General features: G+C 33.1%; 2 protein-coding genes across 2 annotated transcripts; both read right to left on the bottom strand.

Annotated features, from left to right (window-relative positions):
• Positions 1-782: 782 nt before the first annotated feature.
• On the bottom strand, positions 783-2,333 carry LOC131028729 (transcription factor WER-like). Its single transcript, XM_057959070.1, has 3 exons — positions 2,029-2,333; positions 1,623-1,752; positions 783-1,470 (listed from the first exon to the last, which is right to left on the bottom strand). Exons 1-3 carry the CDS (start codon positions 2,120-2,122, stop codon positions 954-956), a joined length of 741 nt encoding a protein of 246 aa, XP_057815053.1. The 5' UTR covers positions 2,123-2,333; the 3' UTR covers positions 783-953.
• A 14,504-nt stretch (positions 2,334-16,837) lies between these two features.
• LOC131029072 (transcription factor MYB1-like) lies at positions 16,838-18,042 on the bottom strand (the record flags this gene model as incomplete). The annotated part of the gene is made up of 3 exons (XM_057959479.2): positions 16,838-17,393; positions 17,499-17,628; positions 17,901-18,042. Coding segments are annotated over 3 exons (474 nt in total), but the record flags the coding sequence as incomplete, so codon positions are not given.
• Positions 18,043-20,581: the final 2,539 nt, after the last annotated feature.

Here is a 20,581-nt window from a genome sequence, read left to right as displayed (position 1 = left end):
ATTTAATACGTATTCACAAAAAATAAACATAAGAAATCTCTCATACAGCCACAAACCTGTACGTCATTTTACGTTGACAACATTCCTTCTTGAGATATCATCTATCTTCCTCTTCTTACACATGCCTCTTCCCTTCTTTTCATCTAATCATTCAGTTTTGTATTGTCCCTATTGTCCTATTCCCACATGCTTTACTCTTTTTGCTCTAGAATATTTTGCTACTTGAAATAAAACTCCTCTATTGCTATAAATACCTTCCCTCGTCCTTTTTTCGGATGCATTTATTCTGGTTCCAAAACAACAGTACGGATTGACTAACACGCGTGTTGCGCGCTTTACACCATCGATTTTGCAATTAACGGTTGTGATTGACTAACCTGTCGCTAAAACGCTGTACGAAAGATCTGTTTTAGAACCAGAATAGCTTCAGCCCCTTTTTTCTGCCTACATTCCTTTTCTATTTACCTTTTTCTGATAGAATATTCTTGTCTACAGTTCCAGTAACGTTCAAATAATTTAACATTCCAAGTGCTATCACCTGCGTAATATTCCCTTCACATTGAATGTGGCGGTAATAAATTGGAAGAGTGATCAGTCACACGGTTTACATATTTATCAAATATTTTAATATACACTGAACAAATAATCTTAGCAGATTTTAAATCTGAAAAAGAACTTAGCAGTAAACTTTTACAGAAGCGAATGAATAAGTAACAAACTTACAAAAGGGTTTTTAAAAAGAATCATATATTATTAAAACTTTGTGAATCAATAAGCAGTTGTCCCTCAAAACAAAACAAGCTCTTCAAATTTCTCTAGTAGCACCAGCTCATAGATAGCTAGATTCGCGCTCCATAGTGGTTGAAACTTAACTGTTCAAATCCCTCCCGCTTGTGGGGAGGAATTGTTTGTAATCCCTTCTGCAGTATATGGGAACCATGGTTCACTTGAAATCATATTAAATGATATGTCGGGAGAGAAGCAGTAAATATTAGGTTAGCATCATCGGTTACATCTGTGATTTGCTCCATACCGATTGAAGCATCTTGTACTAGAGGTTCATCATATCCATTAAACTGTTTGTAATTTGCACTTCCCGAGTTGGAAGAAATATTCCATTGTATGTCCCAATCTGTTTCCACCATAAAGCTCTCAATTTCTTCATATGAAAAACTGGTCTGATCTTTGACAGTGCATACAGAATAGCCTTCGGACTCTGCTGAACCCATGAGTTCATTTGTGGCTATAATATTATCCACATCTGTCCTTCCTCTTTCTGTTTCACTGCACACTTGTTCATTGTGATCAGACGAGATCTGTAGATGTGTATCTGCACCAACATGGTGTTTATAGCCTTGTTTGGTGCATACGGGATCTTTTCTGCAGACTTTCTTGCTCAAATGTGTATTCCAATAGTTCTTGATTTCATTATCTGTTCGTCCAGGCATTCTGCCTGCAATCAACGACCACCTGCATATAATTACAAGTGATTCAACAATGATTAGGTCTAAAATCCATACAAATAATCTGTCAGCTCGATTGCAAAATTTAAATCAATGGAACTATTAAAGTAGAACCATCGAAGGCAATAGCAACGAAGTAAATGAATCGTAATCTCATACCTATTCCCCAACAATTTATGAAGTCTGATAATGAGTTCTTCTTCATCAGCGGACATATGACCTCTTTTGACATTGGGGCAGAGGTAGTTCATCCACCTGAGTCTGCAACTCTTTCCAGTTCGTTGCAAACCTAGACACAGAATGAAGTTAACAGTTCTTAAAAAAATGCCAGCTATCTGAAACTCTCAATTATCTTTAACCACAAATCACTTAACAAATTTAGACCACTGATAGTTACCTGTGTCCTTGAATTGAATTCTTTAAATTATGAGCAATTGATTTTACCACTATGCCTTCTAATTCACCCTCTAAACGAAATTCTTTAGCTTTCACGGTTGTCTTTGTACCACAGTAAAAAACACAAAATATTGGCGGTTTAACCTCTACCTTAAGAAGTATGTTGTACCTGCTTTATCAGAAATAGAATTCCAGTGTCTTTCATCTACAGCAGGTGTCCAGGGGCCTCTGTTAACACCAATACCTGAGTTTGTTCGCCTCATAGTTCCTCTACAATTTTAAGAGAATGAAAATAAACAACGTCATTATGCTCAGCAAACTAAACTAAATGATAGAATGATAAAAAATCACTCGCAACTCCTTAAAAAAGATATGCAAACATAATGCTGTTTTTCGCATTGTGTGTTTCTCGAATTTATAACTTCATCATTCAAGCCATGTGATAGATATTCCTTCCAATAACGTAAAATATTTTCCGAGACGGGAATTATGATCAAAGTAGATTTCTCTTTGTTTGTGGCATCATTCAATACATCAACATTGATAAAGGGTCGAGTCTCGGTGGAGGAAAAGACAGAGAAAAGTTGTTTGTCGGCATAATCAAATTGAAATTACAAGTAGGATGACCCACTGAAGTAAAACAAATCATGTTTAATAATGGCCATACCATTCTCCTAGGAGCTACAAATCTTTACGAGATCACTATAGACTCTTTGGTCATTTTAAACTTACAGTAATGTTTTCTTTTGTCAGTAATAGCTTTTCATTCATTATTGTTTCCTGTCTTGATCCAGAAATATAGACGTCCATGATCGTTATAGCTTGTTATCGGAGGTTTGCTCAACGACCAGTCTGATAAGGCTTTAATTATTTCTCGCTCCATTTCCTCCATAGTTTTGATCCTTGTTCAATCATGTTAGTGGACATCGTTTTCTTGTATTAGGAAAAGGTATAAATTATTCTTCATATTTTTAGTCTATCTCATGTAATTTCTGAAGATCATGATTTATTTCTGCAGCGACCATTCGTTCAAAATTATAGCTCCTTTACTGAACCCCAAAAAATAACGTGTTTCTTCTTTGTTCATGATGATATCACCTTGTACGTTAGGGAAAGATAAGATGCACTTATTGACTGTTATTATTGCTTTGTTGAAGCTATTCGACAATAAAAAAGGAAACTAAAATGGTCTTCGTTAAATCAAATTTTAAGTGTACGTTGTATATTTCAAGCGTTTGAACCCAATCTGGCCACTTACATGAAATAAATTGGCATAAAATAAAATATGAATATCTTCTTTTCCAGTCCTAGGAATGGTTATCAAAAACATGGACTATATAGTATTTCTTGCCTCTAATTAAGATTCCTATCTAGTTTTAATTCCTTAGGTTACCTTTGTTGGCTTTCTTAAGTTAGATTGTCTCTTATTTAGGTTTCATGGTTTATGTTCAACATAAAAGGTTCAGTTTTACTTGATGTTAGCATTGTTTCTATGTTGAGGTCATTTTCTACATTGACATTGAAATATTACTGATATTTAAATTAGGAAAATAGGTTATGCTCAATGTTCTATTTACTTGAATTTATTGAACATCGATTATCGTAGAAATCATCTTAACATAAGACTCAAGATTGTCTGTTGGTTTCTCCTCTTTCCTAACCTTCCACACCACCAAATTTTTCATTGATGTCACCTACGAAAGGGGATGGAGGTTGGTCTATACTTGTCAATTTCAAATCCAAGAGATCTAGAAACAACAACTCTACCCTATACTTTTTTCTATCTCTTGGATTCAAGTTACTAATATGGCTTCAAAACTTCCTAAGCCAAAGAATGTTTTTCATTACAACTCTAGGCATACCTCTAGTGAGATGAGATATTTGTCAGATCTATTATAAAATTATCCATTGTCTCAACCAATAGAACCCTCTACCTAACATGCATCCCCTCCTCTAATTGGACAATAGAGGTTCTTTAGCCAATAAGCAGGATAGAAGGTGGATAACATTTTTTTCTATCTAATAAACAACTATGATGGATTAACTTCATGATACAACTACTTTATTCAAGAAACAATATCTTTCATAATATTTATTCTCCTCTTAGTGAGATAGATAACAAGGTGACGAGTCTTGGTACTTGAAAATAAATGTTATGTTCTAGAATGTTGAAGGCTTGATAAACCCCTCAATGAAGTAGTGCATTCATGATGCTCAAATCCAATTTCTAGGTCTAGACATTCTCTTTTAGCAAGAAATTATTTTTCTATGTTTTTTCCACTTCTTCTCATTAATTTTATTAACCATGAAGCAATTCATAGTTTCACCATCACCTTTCTCTCTCTTATGTGGCATCAATAACTAGTTGCTCAAAAAGGTAATTCCACTAGCCAATGATGGCAGGCTCTTTTTAATATTAATATTTTTTTATGTGTGGTTATTAATATTTATGTTTCAAATGATACTTTTTGAAAGATCTATCATTTGCTAATAAATTATTTATTCATTATCACCTACCACCTCAGTTTTATATAGTGATTTTGATTGTGATGAATATTTGGCACAACTTGTGCATTAAAAGAGAGAGAGAGGCATGATATTTAATGTTTTTGGCTCCAATAAAAACCACCATCAAGATCATACAACATGGTACACTTTGATTAATTTATTATCTAGGCCCAATACAATGTTTAAATTCTTAGATAATGCAATATATTCATCCTGGTGCTTCTTTTCTTTTGTAAGCTATTATTCATTGGAAACAAACTCACTTTTTGGGTTTTTTCTTCCTAATAACTCTTCAATATAATTTATATTTAGTGGAAAGCTAACAAAACCAAAGCTATGAGGACTCATTTTTATTCTCTATCACAAACTCGTGTTATTGCACATTCTATGTTTACAATTGAGATTCATGTAGCATGCATGGGGATTACTAAATACATTGGTGGAGATATACCATAATTATACTACAGGTTTCCTCCAAATCTATTAGTGTTAGTTGGTGCACTTTCATCCTTGTTCATATGAGGCCACCATTCCTCTAAAGACATACCAATTATCTTGTAATACTCAATTTTTAATATAAATACTTTGTTGGTGCTCACATAGTGAGAAGAGATGAAATTAGATCCCAAATTCACTAACTTGAGGTAGGAGATAGGATCTCCAAAGAATTAATTTAGACCTTACACATGTTTCATTCCACTCAAGAACTAATAAAATTTTGGAGGGGTAGTGGGTTCTCAAAGAGATCCTTGAAATTATCAATACTTTTTAATACACAACGTGTTACTTTTTTCTACCTAGGAGCACACTCTAAACTAGTATACTATACTATATCAATATCTTATGATGGTTCCTTAATTAATATATTCATAATTTCTTTTGCAATATTTTTTAATATCTTCTTGAACAAAGCTGATCTTTGGGAGCTAGTTTTCTCTATGACCAATGACAAGACCTTGAGTAATAATATTTTTCCTTGGGAATTTTATAAAGTATTTAGGGATATTATGGGAGACAACATTAACAAAAAATACTTTCTTTTTGTGTGTCTCTAGGAGATTTAGTTAATAAGGGAAACATTAAATTCATACCTAATGATGATTACTTGGAAGATATTTTCAATTAAAGGCCTATTACCCTTTTGAACATTTCTTATTAAATTATTTACAAACATTTGGCTCTTAATCATCAACCTATTCTTTTATAAATCATTCATATTGAAAAAACTATCTTTATCAAATACATATTTATTCTATATTTTATTATTGTTGTTTGGAAAGGTATGGAATGAGCTAAAAAGTTATAGTAGCATGTCCTCTGCATTAACATTGAATTTTTATGAAGCTTGTGATCATATTTTATGGTTATTTAACATTTATCTAATCTAAGCGCTTTGATTTGAACCTTTTTTCATCCAATCTATGCAAATGGTATTAGCAGGCATGTCAACTTTCATTACAATTAATGGACTATAATCACAACCTTTTGGAGTCTTCCATTATATTCATGAAGATTATCCTCTTTCTCTCTCTCTATGCACTTGCTACTTAATTGTTTGGCTAAATTTTAGTCCATGTGGTTTGTAACTCTCTAATGAAGGTATTTTCTCTTCATAATTCTCATAGGCAACTAGTTCTAACTAGATACAGTGGTAGAGGGTTGAAACCCTTATGTAAAAAATAAATGGTAGAAGAAAGGGGTTTCACAAGATTTGAGAAACCTAGCATTAAGGAGAAGCAACCAAAACAAAAAATAGAAGCCGACATAAATAAAACATAAAATAATATTAAACATGAATCCACCAGAACCAACAAACAACCCCCAAGACACACAAATAGATGGTCTACAAACTGGGGGTTTTAATAACTTGGTCTACACAAATATGCATTTTACAAATTTATGTTAGGGGGAGTTGTAGTTTCATTTAGTATTTTTTTGGTTTAGGAGTTTCCCTTCATCATTGTTGTGAAAGGGGGGAAATATTGCTAGGGAGAAATATTATTGAGAAATGGTTTTTGTATAGAAGTTTAATGTTTTCCCATCAATGAAAAAGGGGGAGATTGTTGTATTTATGAGTGTCTCTATTGTCATTGATGTCAAACCTATTTTGTCTTATGGATTTGATGTTTATGATGATGTTGATCTAGATATGTATTCTAATGTTTGAATGCATTGTTGTGTCAATGTTGAGTATGTATCAGAAGAGATGTGTAGTCAAAGTGTGTGGCTTAATATCCTCTTGATCCAGATATATGTTCTGTCAATCAGAAGATATCAGATGTTGATTTCAGCTATTTCAAAAGTTTAAATGTTCCTTACTTGGTCTGGAAGTTATTCAATTTTCATTGTTGTCTATTCTAGTGAACTATGTTATGATCCAAAACTTATATTTGTACCGGATATGCTTAGATGATTGTAATAGTAAAATGTTACTATTATTAAGGTATTGTCCTTGTTTTGTTGTTAACTACTTACTCTATTTATGGACCCGGTTAAGAGAATTTGGATTTAGTAGATCAGTTTGTGGCAACTTATATATATTGGTTTGAGCAGGTGCATGCAAAGCCTTTTGATGATGATTTGAAGGTGTGCAAACTTGGTGTGAACCCTCACATGTATTCTTTACCTTTTGGATGATATATTTTGGTTCAATGTTATGTACACATCACACTTTTCTTTTGGCTTACCTAGTAGAGATTATTGTGGATCGAATTGGTATATAATGAACAAGATAGTTGTGTTTAATATATTATGATGAGAGATTGTGTGTATCAAACTGATGTAATATGGTATGATGATATTAGTGCAAATATGTTGTGTAGAAGTGGTTTAGAAGTTGTGCAGAATAGATGAGTATAAAATTATGAATTGTTATCCACATTTTGGAAGATGCTATTTTGTATAAATTTTAGTCTATTATTATTGTATTTGGATAGTTGTCTTTTATCTTTCCTTGAAAAAATGATCTTCGGTTGTGCTAGTACTTATTTTGTATGTTTCCTAAGGTTGTGCACCTTTGCCTGCAAGTTTGAAGTAGTAAGATCTTTGGTAGGAAGCCTTATTTATTCTAAATAGTTAATGTATATTTTGAATTAGATTCTCACCATGGTTTTTCCCATTTTGATTTTTCCACATAAAAATATTAGTGTTCTTGTGTGGATGATTTTGATGATTCGGTTGCTTACTTTTATGCATAAGTTTTTGGATGAATGTTATTGTTCAAGTAACTTAATGAGATCATTATTTTCTACATGCTGATTCAACTGCCCCTCTCAGCTTCTAGAAGTGTTCAACATGTTTCAAACATAGATACTAGGCTCTATAATTTGAATGTGTTTGAAAATATGACAGATGATAAAAGATGCAATCAAGAGGTTTTGTATCACTTTCTCCCAAAAATCCATCTTATAATAGTAGGATAGGGGAATTGGGTAATAAATCCAAGTTTTTCAATCTATTCAAAGTTTTTCCTCATCTGTCATTATCTACTGTACACTTTTCTAACTTTCTCATTATCAAATTTACACCTACACACATGAAAAAAGGGGAAAAGTGTTGTGTCTTTTACAGACATTCCTAAGTCAAACTCCATGTTAGTATTTTTTCCTCTATAATGGCTACTGATGAGATATAAATATATGCCCTAAGGAGGACAAAGGCTAAACATGTAAGGAAATCCTTAATTTATAAGATATGTCCTCAAAATGTTAAGCCCTTTTATGGAATCTCACACAAGTCTTTGTGTAATGAAATGAAGTCCTAAAACATGTTAGTGAATTCTTTCAACATGAAGAAACATAATTTAATTGATCATGATTGATGTATTAGACTTATATGCTTGATTTATTTACTTTGAATATAGACTTGTTATTGAATTATTTGAATTTCTTACTAAATTTGCTTGAAATACTTCTCTAGTTTTAAATACGTAAGGGAGTTTTATTTATTTAAAACTTACACATTATTAAAATAAGTTTATAGTGAAGTCCAACAAAGAAAAGCTAAATTTCACTCTATGAAAGATGGGCTCAATTTTCAAGGACAATATTATTCGGTACTCTATTCCACATAAAATGAGTCATGGAAAAGGTTGGGAATAGGGGAACAAATCAACTTTATAGAGATGGTCTCAAAACTAGGTCCAATCATGATTTTCCAAAGTGGGTTGAAACCTAGTGTAAAATTAATAAGGTCAATAAGTTAGGATATTAAATTTAGCATCTATTTTAGTGGGAGTGTGAAATTACACTCATGTTTATTATAAATTATAGATAAGAAAATGTTTCATATATTAAAATATTTGAGAGACAAGATGACTCAAAGCTTAACAAGTTTGTATCCCCCAATATAGGATATTTTCAATCTATAATATCAAGATAAAAGGTCAATAATAAGTGAGAAGAAATATGATCAGTATTAGATACATACATATAATTTTGGTACATAATATTTTGAAATGAGTAGTGATCATGAATCCCCTTGTTCAAATACAAGTAAGTGAGATTCTCTTAGCAAGTAGAATCTTCCAAAAGCTGCTAACGATGTTAGTTTGGTGGGAGAGTTAGAAAACAATACTAAGTTTCATGAATTTGGTCATATTCCTTGTCCTGAAGAGCAATATGCCCTCATCATGGAAAAGAGTCCAAAGGTCTAGAAGGGATGGTAGATATCAACTCTCATAGTAAGGTAAGTAGGTACTCCTCCTCTTTCAATATTGTGAGAATTCTAGACCCATCACTTATTTGCAAAGAGATTTTAAGAAATGGTAAGTTCGTATGAACTAATGCGGTCTAGATTTAGCATTCCAAGGTTGGAACTATCATGAAAATTAAGTAATCTCCCTTGGATTTCTCCTTGGCCAAAATAGAAAATTCTTTGGGTGTGAATTTTGTGGGTAGATATGTAAACATTGTTGTAGCAAGAAAGTGAGCTTCTTCTCAGTTGGTTGTTAAAGGAAACTTAACTATGTTTGCACTCCTAAAAGGCCAATTTCATTTTTTTTTTCTCTCAAAGAAGACTATCTCCATGTTCTCACAACTAGTCCACATTTTGTAGGTAAATAATGCCTTGCTCTTTTAAAATAATACCTAGGGCTTGATGCATCAATTCATCTTGCTAGTCCCATCCTAATTTAAGTTTGCTTGATAGGCCTCCTATTGGAGATTTGGGATTAGGAGATCATCACTATGATTGCTAACTCCTTAAGTGAGTTCCTCTTAATTGACTCTATTACTAAGGGAAGGTCTAGGTTGGAATTTTATCATTTTTGTGTTAGTATTGAACCTCTTAACATTTTTTCACAATTAGTCTTGCTAGAATCACATATGGGTAAATTGACCCAGTTTCTAGAGTATAAAAACTCTAGCTTGAATTTCCAAATTCATTCTTCAACTAGTTTATACAAAAAATATTTCCCTAATTCTAATAAATGTAAGGTTATCCTTGTGTTTTGCAAAAGAAATATCTATTAACTACCTTAGTGGCTTCTAGAGATTTTTAATCTTCTGGTCTTGGTCTAGTTCTGGCTCTAGTCTATCCTTGTAATGAGGCATTGTCTTGTGTTTATCAATCCTTGTAATTTTCTTTAATCTTGGGGTCTCCTTTCAAGGAATTATTGAGGGTTATTTTCCTCAATCATTCATGATTAATCATATCTTTTTGTCTTCTATTCAAGGATTTCTTCCTCTAGATCTCTCTACTAGCCATTCAAATGAGTTGTCTTCTCCTGTAGTTCCTTTCACCAATCTTTAGGTGTCTTCTTTAATATTTTTTTTTCATTCCCAGAAGTCCAAATGTCTTGGGTCCTTAGTCCCTCTTGTTGAATACCCCTTTCCTTCACCCTCTTCTTTGATGCAGGTGGTAGTCAACTTTATTCTTTTTGGATCTTTTTTGATAGTCCCTAATCCAACTCCTGCTAAAGTGGTCCCTTGTAAGGTGTTCCATAACCATTCTATGTGCCTCCAACCCCCTTCTCCTTCCACAACATCTTTAGTTTTTGTAGTTGGGATCCCTTTTAACCCCTCTTCCTCTCTCAAGTGCCTGAGGAAGTTAGCTAATTTAAGTAATAATTTGAAACTAGGTTGTAAGTCTACAAGGAACACATAATGAATGTGGTGAGAGATGCAGCCAACGAACACCAAAGAATCCCTACTCCCGAAGATCTAAAATATGATATTCTCTCATGGAATATTTTTTATGTGATATAAAAGTCCACTTCTATGGATATAAATTATTTTCCTCCTTTATCTTTATTACTTTAATATTCCCCTCTGCTATATTTTTTCTACCTATCCTCATTTTCATGTTTCTCTAGTTTCCCACCATTGTCATATAAAATAAACTTGTGACTTATTGGCATGGAAACTTTATCTCTTTCTATGGCATTTCCTCTCTTGTCTTTCCAACTCCTACTCCTATGTAGCCTCATATAATTATTTCACATTTATCTTTGCATCTTCCATGTAGGATCTCTTATTTCTTAATTTCCTATTATGACTTCACTCTCTTCCCTTATGTTCATTTTTTCTCTCTACTTCCGTGAAAGACAAAAAATTTCTATCAATCTTCTGTAATCTATTAGTTTTCTAAAACCTATTCTCCCTACTCTATTACATTCACACTTCCTATTTTTCTCCCTAAATCCTCTAAAATCATATTTAAAATTTTTAAGTGTTAAAACTATAATTGTTACCACGCTCTCGCAGAGGTAGTATGCTATGGGTTCATGAATTTTGTGATAGAGTTATGGTAAACTAAGTTACCGCTAAACCATCAGTGGGAAGTGGTCGGAGAGAAGTAATGTTGTGGTATAGTGGTTAGTAGAAATATTGACACCGTAATCCCACGAGATCTGCAAACCTAACTTTAGATGACCTTGTGGTAAGGCAATTAACTATTCTTGTAGTCCTGCAAAGATTGAAAGAGGGGCTTGAGGAGAGTTTGCCGCAGAGCAGTAAAAAATAAAAGTGAAGATAGCTAATTGGGAATGACATAAGCACATCATAGTCGTGTGTTTTGAAAAGGGTGGTGAAATTTTAAGATGCATAAGGTGGTTTGTGAATATGAATGGAGTAAATGTTGAAATGACATTCTTTGACACTCATTAAATTAAAATTATTACTTGTGAAATTCATCCAAGAATGTTTTCAAAGATAGTTTGCATGGCCAAGTCAGATTTGCTTTTGTACTTTTATGATAAAAGAGATTGAAAGGTCATTATGTCAAAACCTATGGACTTTGGAGTTGGCCAAGTTAATTGTGCCAAATGTGTTTGTGAATGTCAAGTCGATTCAAGTGTAGGAAAAACATTATCATCATGTCACCAAATCTATGAGAATGCTTAGTGGAAATCCCTTGTTAGTGATAACTAGGTCAACTATTATGGATTATTTTATGTTCCACAAGAAGGCCATAACCAAGGTTGAATTGGAAGAACTTGAAGAGGATTATGTCAGGTAAAGGAAAACATACAAGATGGATGAGCTCCCATTGTACTACAAAAGGGGTTTCTATAACCGGACTATGAAAAGTATAGGAAATTAACCATTTGTTTTGGATGAGTTTCATGTGTATTTTAAAAGGACATATTTTGTCTTATGCCAGAGAATGGGGGAAGATGCAAAAGACAGAATGCCAATCAAGCTTTGATGTACATGGATATGAGGATACAAAATTTTGAGTTGAGCCTTGAATTTGATTTTTCCCAAGAGATTGAGAGGAGATTTCATGAGTAGCTTGTTGCATTAAAAGAGAAAAAGGGGTCATGGGACTTCAGACACTACTCATTGATATGTCATTTGATTTAATACTAAAATAGGTAGCCTATGGAAAAGAACTTGAAATTGGGAATTGTGAATAAAATGGGAAATAGGATGCCCATTAAAATGTGGTTTTATGTTTGGGATAAGGATTGTAAAAAAAATGATTATAAAATATTCCATGATGTGTTTTTTATTTAAATTATGGGTTTGATGAACCACCATGTTGACAAATTATCACCTTAAACAATGGAATTGATAAAGCCTTTTGCCAAAAAACTTGAAGCAAGGCACACTCATAATTTTGGTGATTGGTTTTATATGGAGGGGTACACCTTGATCAAGGTTTATGGTTGCCCTCGGGCTCATCCATCAAATGCCATTGTTTGTATCTGATAGAATTGCATTCCTAGAGCTCATGTGGCAAATGATGTGGATGGAAAAAGAGACAATGCGGAGGCAAAAAAAGGGTACCTTTCTAGCCCATGTTGATAGATATGTCAGATTCTTTATTTTATATAATGTGCTTGAGGATTTGTAGGGATACATTAAAAAAAAAATTCTTTGAAATTGGGCCTAGAGAGATTATGTGACCCTGAAGGTCACATTAACTTTGTTAAGAGAAAAATATTAATTAGTATAGGGGTTTCTCATGAAGTGGTCCTGGATGAAGATGTAATCGAAAACTGTGTGACTTTTGATGAGATCTTTCAAAGAAGAATAAAATGAAACATTTTAATAAAATTGGAGGAGAAGAAAAGGACAAGGGATCCAAGTTCCCCTTGATTTTTTATTGAAGAACTTGATATCCTTAAAAGCACTAATTTGTATTTAAATAACTTTGAAAGGTTGTAATTTGTGATGCTCCTAATACAGTATCTATTCAAGAATCTTCACCTAGTCCACCCCCACCAAAAAGACAAAACAAAGATGATGATGTGCCCTTGGTGTCATATGATGACACTAAAAGGGTTGGTGATGTAAATGATGTTGTTAGTGCTTTAAGAACCTTGAAAGATGATGAGAGAGTTGATCATCCTCAACGATCACCCCCAGGGTATGAAGAATAAGCACATGGGCTTGGGTCTTGAACTCAGGGAGAGGCAATACCAAAAGATCATGTAGATGAAAGGATTGCCACATCTCTAAGATTCATGGAAGATGATTTTATTAAGACACCTAGATTTAAGGATTTCTAGATCGAGATGAAGATGAAAAAGTTGAAGGAGAAGAAGAAGATGAATATGATGGGTGTTAATGAGTCTCGACATGATGAAATTGCTTTAAATTTTTTTAGGGAATTGAGGCTGGATGATATCGATGTCACCTCGAATGAGGATAGAGATATGGTGTTAAAAAGAAATATGTTGACCATTCCATGGATGACAGTAAAATAAATGTTCATATTGGATTAGGTTAGACATCAACAAGGTCCTTTGCTAGTGGCAAAATTTGATTTTGAGCAAGGAGTGAGTGGAATAGGGTATAACCCCTAGACAAAAACTTCAGCTTCATGGGTGAAATTTAAAAGTACAGACAAACCAAAGTTGGTTGATATGATCAAAGAAACAAAAGGGGCTGCTATACTCAAGATACTCAAAGATACCTTCCCTTTGGAGGCAGCCACAATGACAATGCAATTAGAAATGTTCACTAGGGATGTTGTGAAAAACATGTGCAATAACTAGTTGAATATGAAAATATTCAAGTTGACATGAATGAATAAATCAATAAATTGTAAATTGAAAATGTTAGATTGAAAGATCGGTTGAAAGGTGGTGAGGCAAATCAAAGCAAATCAATTGTTATTCATAAGTATGTAGTTCAAATCCATTTGTTCACAATACTAATACCGAGTGCTATACTAAAGAGAAAGAGAATTGTGAAAAAGAAATTGGGAAATTAAAAAGAATGAATGAAGATACCAAATAAAAAATGTCACAACAAATTCTCTTTTTATTTGAAAATATGTTGACACATAGGGTAAACTATGTCATTGATAGGTTAGACGATGTGCACAAAGTCTATGAATTATTATTAATTTAAGCATTCGAAGTATTTAAAGAGAATAAGAATGTGTTGGAAGCATTGTTCAAAAGGTGGCAACTAGTGCACCATACTTTGATCACTTTATGTAGAGTATTGCAAAGAGATCCAGATGCCCCTCATGCCATCAAAACAACTGAAAAAATGGTAAAAACTATGATTGAAGAACTCAAGTACATTTCAGTAGAAGAACCCATGGTGAAGGATAGTATTGACTCATTCTATACATTTAAGAATTGGACCATCCCACCAATTGTTGATCAAGATAAATATATAAAGGGCTTGAATGACTAGAAGAAAGATTTCGATCAAATGGCTCCACTTATCCTTTACATATACAAGAAAAAGAGACATCTGTGTTCAAAGCCTTAATCTCTTCCTAGGCAAAATAGTAATGTTGGATAATGGATACATGAAATTCATCTCTGAGGTATGTGCAATAATAGATAAGAGTTGGAAGGATCACATGGTGAATGTCCCAGACGTGTAGAAGTATAAGTGGCCTAGTGACTATGACGTGTATCAATGGGAAAGTCAATAATTGAAGACTTCGGAGGAACGATGCAATGAAGTGACAACAGGTGACCATGGAGACCACTCCAACTTTAAATAGAACCTTGCCAGACCTATTAGTTACAGGTTTCTATTTGAATTATGAAGACAATGAATTGAATTCATAATCACCAACTTTTCCTTATGTTTTAATGGTTTCCATTTTTTTATTTTAAAAAAAAAAAACACTTTTCTTTAATTGTAACTATTTGAAACAATATAATTATACTTTGTTATCTTTTAAAGTGAAAGGCATATCTTTTCATTTTCAAGTATGGTAATTGAAAGGTTCTTTTGTAATGGTTTGAAGCTTTTCGCTTATTCCATTTTGTATATAAGGGAGAAACCAAGGCCACTTAAGGGGCTCGAAGAAACACACCAAAAATATATACAACAATCTGTGACACGTTTTTTGCAATAGCAATAATATAATGCAAGGATCTTGTGTCTAAATTCTGATTTCAATTGTTTGTGCTAAAATATGATAAATGCTACATGGTTGTCTCCAAATTGATTTCTTTCTTATTATTTAAATCAATGTATCAAGGATATTTTTGATTTATCAAAGCAACTCTCTTGTTTTGTGTGATTTATTCAATTAGTTTCTACAAGGCAGGATTAAATTCACTTAATAAGTCATAGTAATTTGAAGGAATCACTTGGATTAAAATGAAGAACCTAATAAAATTACATTTATGCATGTTTATGCAAGGCATGAACAGATAATGTGCCAAAAAGTTTGAACTGTAATCGAGAGGAAGATACTTGTTATTTGGACTTCATTGCCCTATTGAGAAGGCACTTGTTTCAGTTATTCTTAGGGTTTCTTCCACCTAAATTTCCAATTATATTATTTTATATCAGTAGTAGAAAATAAAAGTATTTTAATATTTTAAGTATCTATTTCAAACCCTCATGCAAGTATGGAATAGAAAATAAAGAGGATATTTAAGTCAAGATTCCAAATCAATAAACCTCTGAAGATTGTGTCGGGTTTAATCTACTTTTGTCACCATCATTGAATATTTAAAGGGATTTGAATGGTGAGATAGAAGGTACCCTTTCCTAGGTATGGTAGAACCTAAAGAATAGAACAAATCTACCTTTTGGTTAACTCTTGTTCATTGGCCAAATCACTTGTGAAACCTGATACTAGAAATTGACATATTCTTAAGGTTATACAATCTGTTGATTTGAGAATCAACACCTTCTCCATTTCTTCACCATGATTCATTGCATGATCATGATCACTTACATCACCTAGAACTATATTAATTACATCTATTTAAATTATATCCTATCTTGTAGTTATTATTTTCTCTCCTTTTTTATACTTATTATATGTTTGCAAAATTTTTATTGTTAAAAAACAATTGCTACTATTTTCACCATCTTACCTTAATTATCTTTCTTGTGAGACTATAAAGACCTTCATATTTAAGTTCTCCCGATATTTTTTCCAATATTTTTTTTCCTTAGTTAATAGCAATATTCTTGTACCATTTTTCATCTCTCCTTGACATTTCAATGGAGTAAGAATATAACTTCTTTCAATTCTTCTTACTTTCCTTTTTTATTTACCTTTTTCTGATAGAATATTCTTGCCTACAGTTCCAGTGATGTTCAAATGCTATCGCGTACGCTATATTCCCATCATATTGAATGTCACAGTGATAAATTGGAAGAGCGACCGGTCACACGTTTACATATTTATAAAATAATTTTATTTACACTGAATAAATAAGCTGAGGAGCTTTAAAATCTGAAAAAGAACCCAGAGGTAAACTTTTGTAAAAGTGAATGAATACGTAACAAATTGTCAAAGGTTTTTTAAAAGGAACCATATATTATTAGAACTTTGTGAATCAATAAGCATTTAGCCATCAAAACAATACGAGATCTTCAATTTTCTCTAGTAGCACCAGCTCATAGATAACTGGATTCCCGCTCCATATTTCTATTCAAACCGTTATCTAAAGTGATTGATTACTTAACTCTTCAAAAGAACAAAGCAGGTATTTCTGCTCAAGGGGAGGAATTGTTTGAAATCCCTTCTGCAGTAAATGGGAAGTTCCATGGTTCACTTGAAATCATATTAAATGACATGTCGGGAAATAAGCAGTAAAAATAAGGTGGGTAGATTAATCCCGATAATAACGAAGATGAATTTGGAAGAGAATCCACATGATAAATGTTGTTAGCATCATTGGATACATCTGTGATTTGCTCCATACGGATTGAAGTATCTTGTACTAGAGATTCTTCATATCCATTAAACTGTTCGTAATTCACACTTCCCCAGTTGGAAGAAATATTCCATTGTATGTCCCGATCTGGTTCCACCAGAAAGCTCTCAATTTCTTCATATGAAAAACTGTTCTGATCTTTGACAATGCATACAGAATAATCTTCGGACTCTGTTGAACCGATGATTTCATTTGTGGCTATAATATTATCCACAACTGTCCTTCATCTTTCTGCTTCACTGCACACCTGTTCATTTTGATCAGACGAGAGCTGTAAATGTGTAGCTGCACCAACATGATGTTTATAGCCTTGTTTGGTGCATTTGGGATCTTTTCTGCCGACTTTCTTGCTCAAATGTGTATTCCAATAGTTCTTGATCTCATTATCTGTTCGTCTAGACATTCTACCCGCAATCAATGACCACCTGCATATAATTACAAGTGATTCAACAATGATTAGGTCTAAAATCCATACAAATAATCTTTAAGCTCAACTGGAAAATTTAAATCAATCAATCGCAATCTCATACCTATTCCCCAACAATTTATGAAGTCTGATAATGAGTTCTTCATCATCAACGGATATATGACCTCTTTTGACACTGGGGCGGAGGTAGTTCATCCACCTGAGCCTGCAACTCTTTCCTGTTCGTTTCAAACCTGGACACAGAACGTAGTTAGCAGTTCTTAAAAAATCCAGCTATCTTAAACTTCCAATTATATTTAATGACAAATCTCTTCGCAAAATTAGATCAGTGATAGTTACCTATGTGCCTATTTGAATTCTTTAAATTGTGATCAATTCAAATTACCAATAGGGTGTCTGATTCACCCACTTACGAAATTCAATAGCTCGGACAGTTTATCTTTGTACCACAGTGAAAACACAAAATTTTGGCTGTTTAAGATCTACCCCAAAAAGTATGTCCTACCTCCTTTATCAGAAATAGAATTCCAGTGTCTTTCTTCGTGAAGCTGTATTTGTTTTTTCAAATGAAGATCTTCAGAAGTTGTCCAGGGGCCTCTATTCACACCATGACTTGAGTTTGTTCGCCTTATAGTCCTCCTACAACTTTAAGCAAATGAAAATAGACGAAGTTATAAAGGTCAACCTACAACAAGATGCTAAAGATTTAGCAAACTAAACAAAATGGTGCAACGGCAAAAAATCATTTCGGTCTTCACTTCTAACTCCTTAGCAAGCATATGCAAACATAATGTTGTTTTTCACATAATTTGTTTCTTGAATTTATAATCTTATCTTTGAAGCCATGTGCTGGATATAATTAGACTCCAAACTATTCAAGAGTTCAAACCTCACGTTTTCACCGTAGTAGGTAATGTAAAAATTGTCAAGGAAAGAATTATGATCAAAGTAGATTTATCTCTGTTTGTGTCCAATCCATCAACATTGATGTGGGGCCAAATGCAAATATCTGACAAGTGTTGGCTGAGGCAAAGAAAGAGAATAGTTGTTGTTTTGGTTTAACCAAAACGAAATTACAAGCGGAATGATCTTTTGAAGGTGAAAAAATGATGTTGTACGATAAGGATACTATGAATCTAGTTGCTCTAAATCTTGCCGAGATCACTGTTGACTCTTGAATCATTTTAAACTTATATTATCCAAACAGCGTATCTAGAACTGCAGAATCTTCTAGCAGTATTTTCATGTGTGAACAATACTTTGTGAAATGCAGATTCATTCATCATTGCCTTCTGTCCTGATGCAGAAATATAGATGGTCCATGGCTGTTTGCTAATTGTCGGAAGTCTACTCAACTACCTGTCTGATAAAGCTTTAATTATTTCTCTACCCTCATTTCCTCTTGTCATTTTCATCCTTGTTCCATCATGCTTGTGGACTTTGCTTTCTTGTATGGACAAAACTATAAATTATCGTTCAAATTCTCAGTGTATATCTCTGATTTCTGAAGATCATAATTTGTTTCTGCCACTACCATTCATTCAAAATTATAACTCCACTCAATCAACATAAAAAAAAAACAATTTTCGTCCTTCTTAATGATATTCTCACTTGGTACATTCGGAAGAGATAGGACGTTAGTGTTGAGTGTTATTATTGCTTTGTTGAAGTTATTCCACAAAAGAAAGACTGAAATGATCTTGGTTGGAGTTCACAATCATGGATTATATATATCCCACGCATTGGCTTAGTCAGGAGCATCAAATTAATTATTATTGGCAAGAATAAGCTATAATTATGGTCGGCTGATATGATGAGGACATATTTTCCAATAAGAGTTGTACACGAAGAAATACTTTGATGGTGTTTATTGCGTGCACGTCGATAATAATTCAAAGGTGTACACTGTATATTTGACACAGACTAAATGGTGACGTCTGAAACCAATTTGGCCACTGCCACGAAATATATTGGGATAAAATCAAATATCAATGTCTCTTGATCATTATCATATTTTGAATAAAGTAGCACATTAGAAAATTATAGAGGGACTAAAATTACAAGCATAATAAATAAAATAAAATAAAAATTCAAAATGAAATTTTAAAAAGGTTCTATATCTTAATAGGTTTTTGTTTGTGCATTCTTGATGTTATATTATTTTTTGTAAAATAAAAATTTATTTTTATTAGTCTATATTTATTGTGACATATGTCATGTTGTCATGTTTGTGGATATTTTCTAATCTTTTAAATGGCCTTGATCTTTTGTCACTATATGGTTATTGCAATAGGAGGTTCGACAACACTTGATGATGGCAATGCCACTCATGATGTCTAGAGAGTTTATCCCCAATATGTTTTGCAAGATAGCTTTGTTAGAAAAGCCCACTATGTGGTTGTCTTTGTTATTGAATTTGATAGCGCATATCTTGGGTTAGAAAAAATTATTTTCATATGATATTTCATAGGGAGGGTGCCCTTGAGAACATGCTCAAATTAGGGTCACCAAGACTGAGGTCTAATGCGAGATTTACCTTAATGTCATGCAAAATCTTATCAACAAATCATCTTTTTTTTAAAGAAAATTTATGAATCCAACCATGTTAAAGTAATTCTTAAACATGGCTTATTGTTTGTCCTTTCTTCTTTGCTTGTTTTGCTACCCTAGACTAATATTTCATTATCTTTATTGAGAAATCTTTATATTCTTAACTAGGTAGTTTATATTTGCAATGTTGGAAATTTTTGACACAAATAGTTGTCACTTTAGGATATATTTTGTATTGAACTAGATAGATTTTCCTCAGCTTGACCCTAAAAGAGGGTGTAGGAAGAAGTAAACCTGTCTATGGATTTTAAGGAGACAAATGGTATCCAAATTGTTCGGATGAGATACATAATATGCTCTCTATTTTAATATTAGATCCAAATTAAATCCAACTCAATTTCAATATTGGTGGTAAATTTTGGAATTTATTTTATTTTATTTTTTAAGCCTTGAAGCTCTAGCTAGTGGTTGACACTATAATGGGAGCTAATTCCCTATCAATGATGGGACCCACCATCCATGACCCATGGCATTGGTAGTGGCTAGTATTGTTTTCAATGGATAACTTAAGGGGCTAGTGGGTATGGGGGGTCCAGAAACTCCTTCCCCCCCCCTCTCACCTACCACCCACTGCTA

Source organism: Cryptomeria japonica, chromosome 1, assembly GCF_030272615.1.
Source record: "Cryptomeria japonica chromosome 1, Sugi_1.0, whole genome shotgun sequence".
NCBI lineage: Eukaryota > Viridiplantae > Streptophyta > Pinopsida > Cupressales > Cupressaceae > Cryptomeria > Cryptomeria japonica.
The sequence above is the reverse complement of the archived record's forward strand: the minus strand, read 5'-3'. Positions and strand labels throughout refer to the sequence as shown.

Excerpts from the sequence above, each read along its gene's own strand:
- LOC131028729 (XM_057959070.1), bottom strand. The coding sequence starts at position 2,122 with ATGAGGCGAACAAACTCAGGTATTGGTGTTAACAGAGGCCCCTGGACA. Across the intron at positions 1,753-2,028 it reads TTCTATTTCTGATAAAGCAG|GTTTGCAACGAACTGGAAAG; the intron begins GTACAACATACT and ends TTCTGTGTCTAG. Across the intron at positions 1,471-1,622 it reads CATAAATTGTTGGGGAATAG|GTGGTCGTTGATTGCAGGCA; the intron begins GTATGAGATTAC and ends AATTATATGCAG.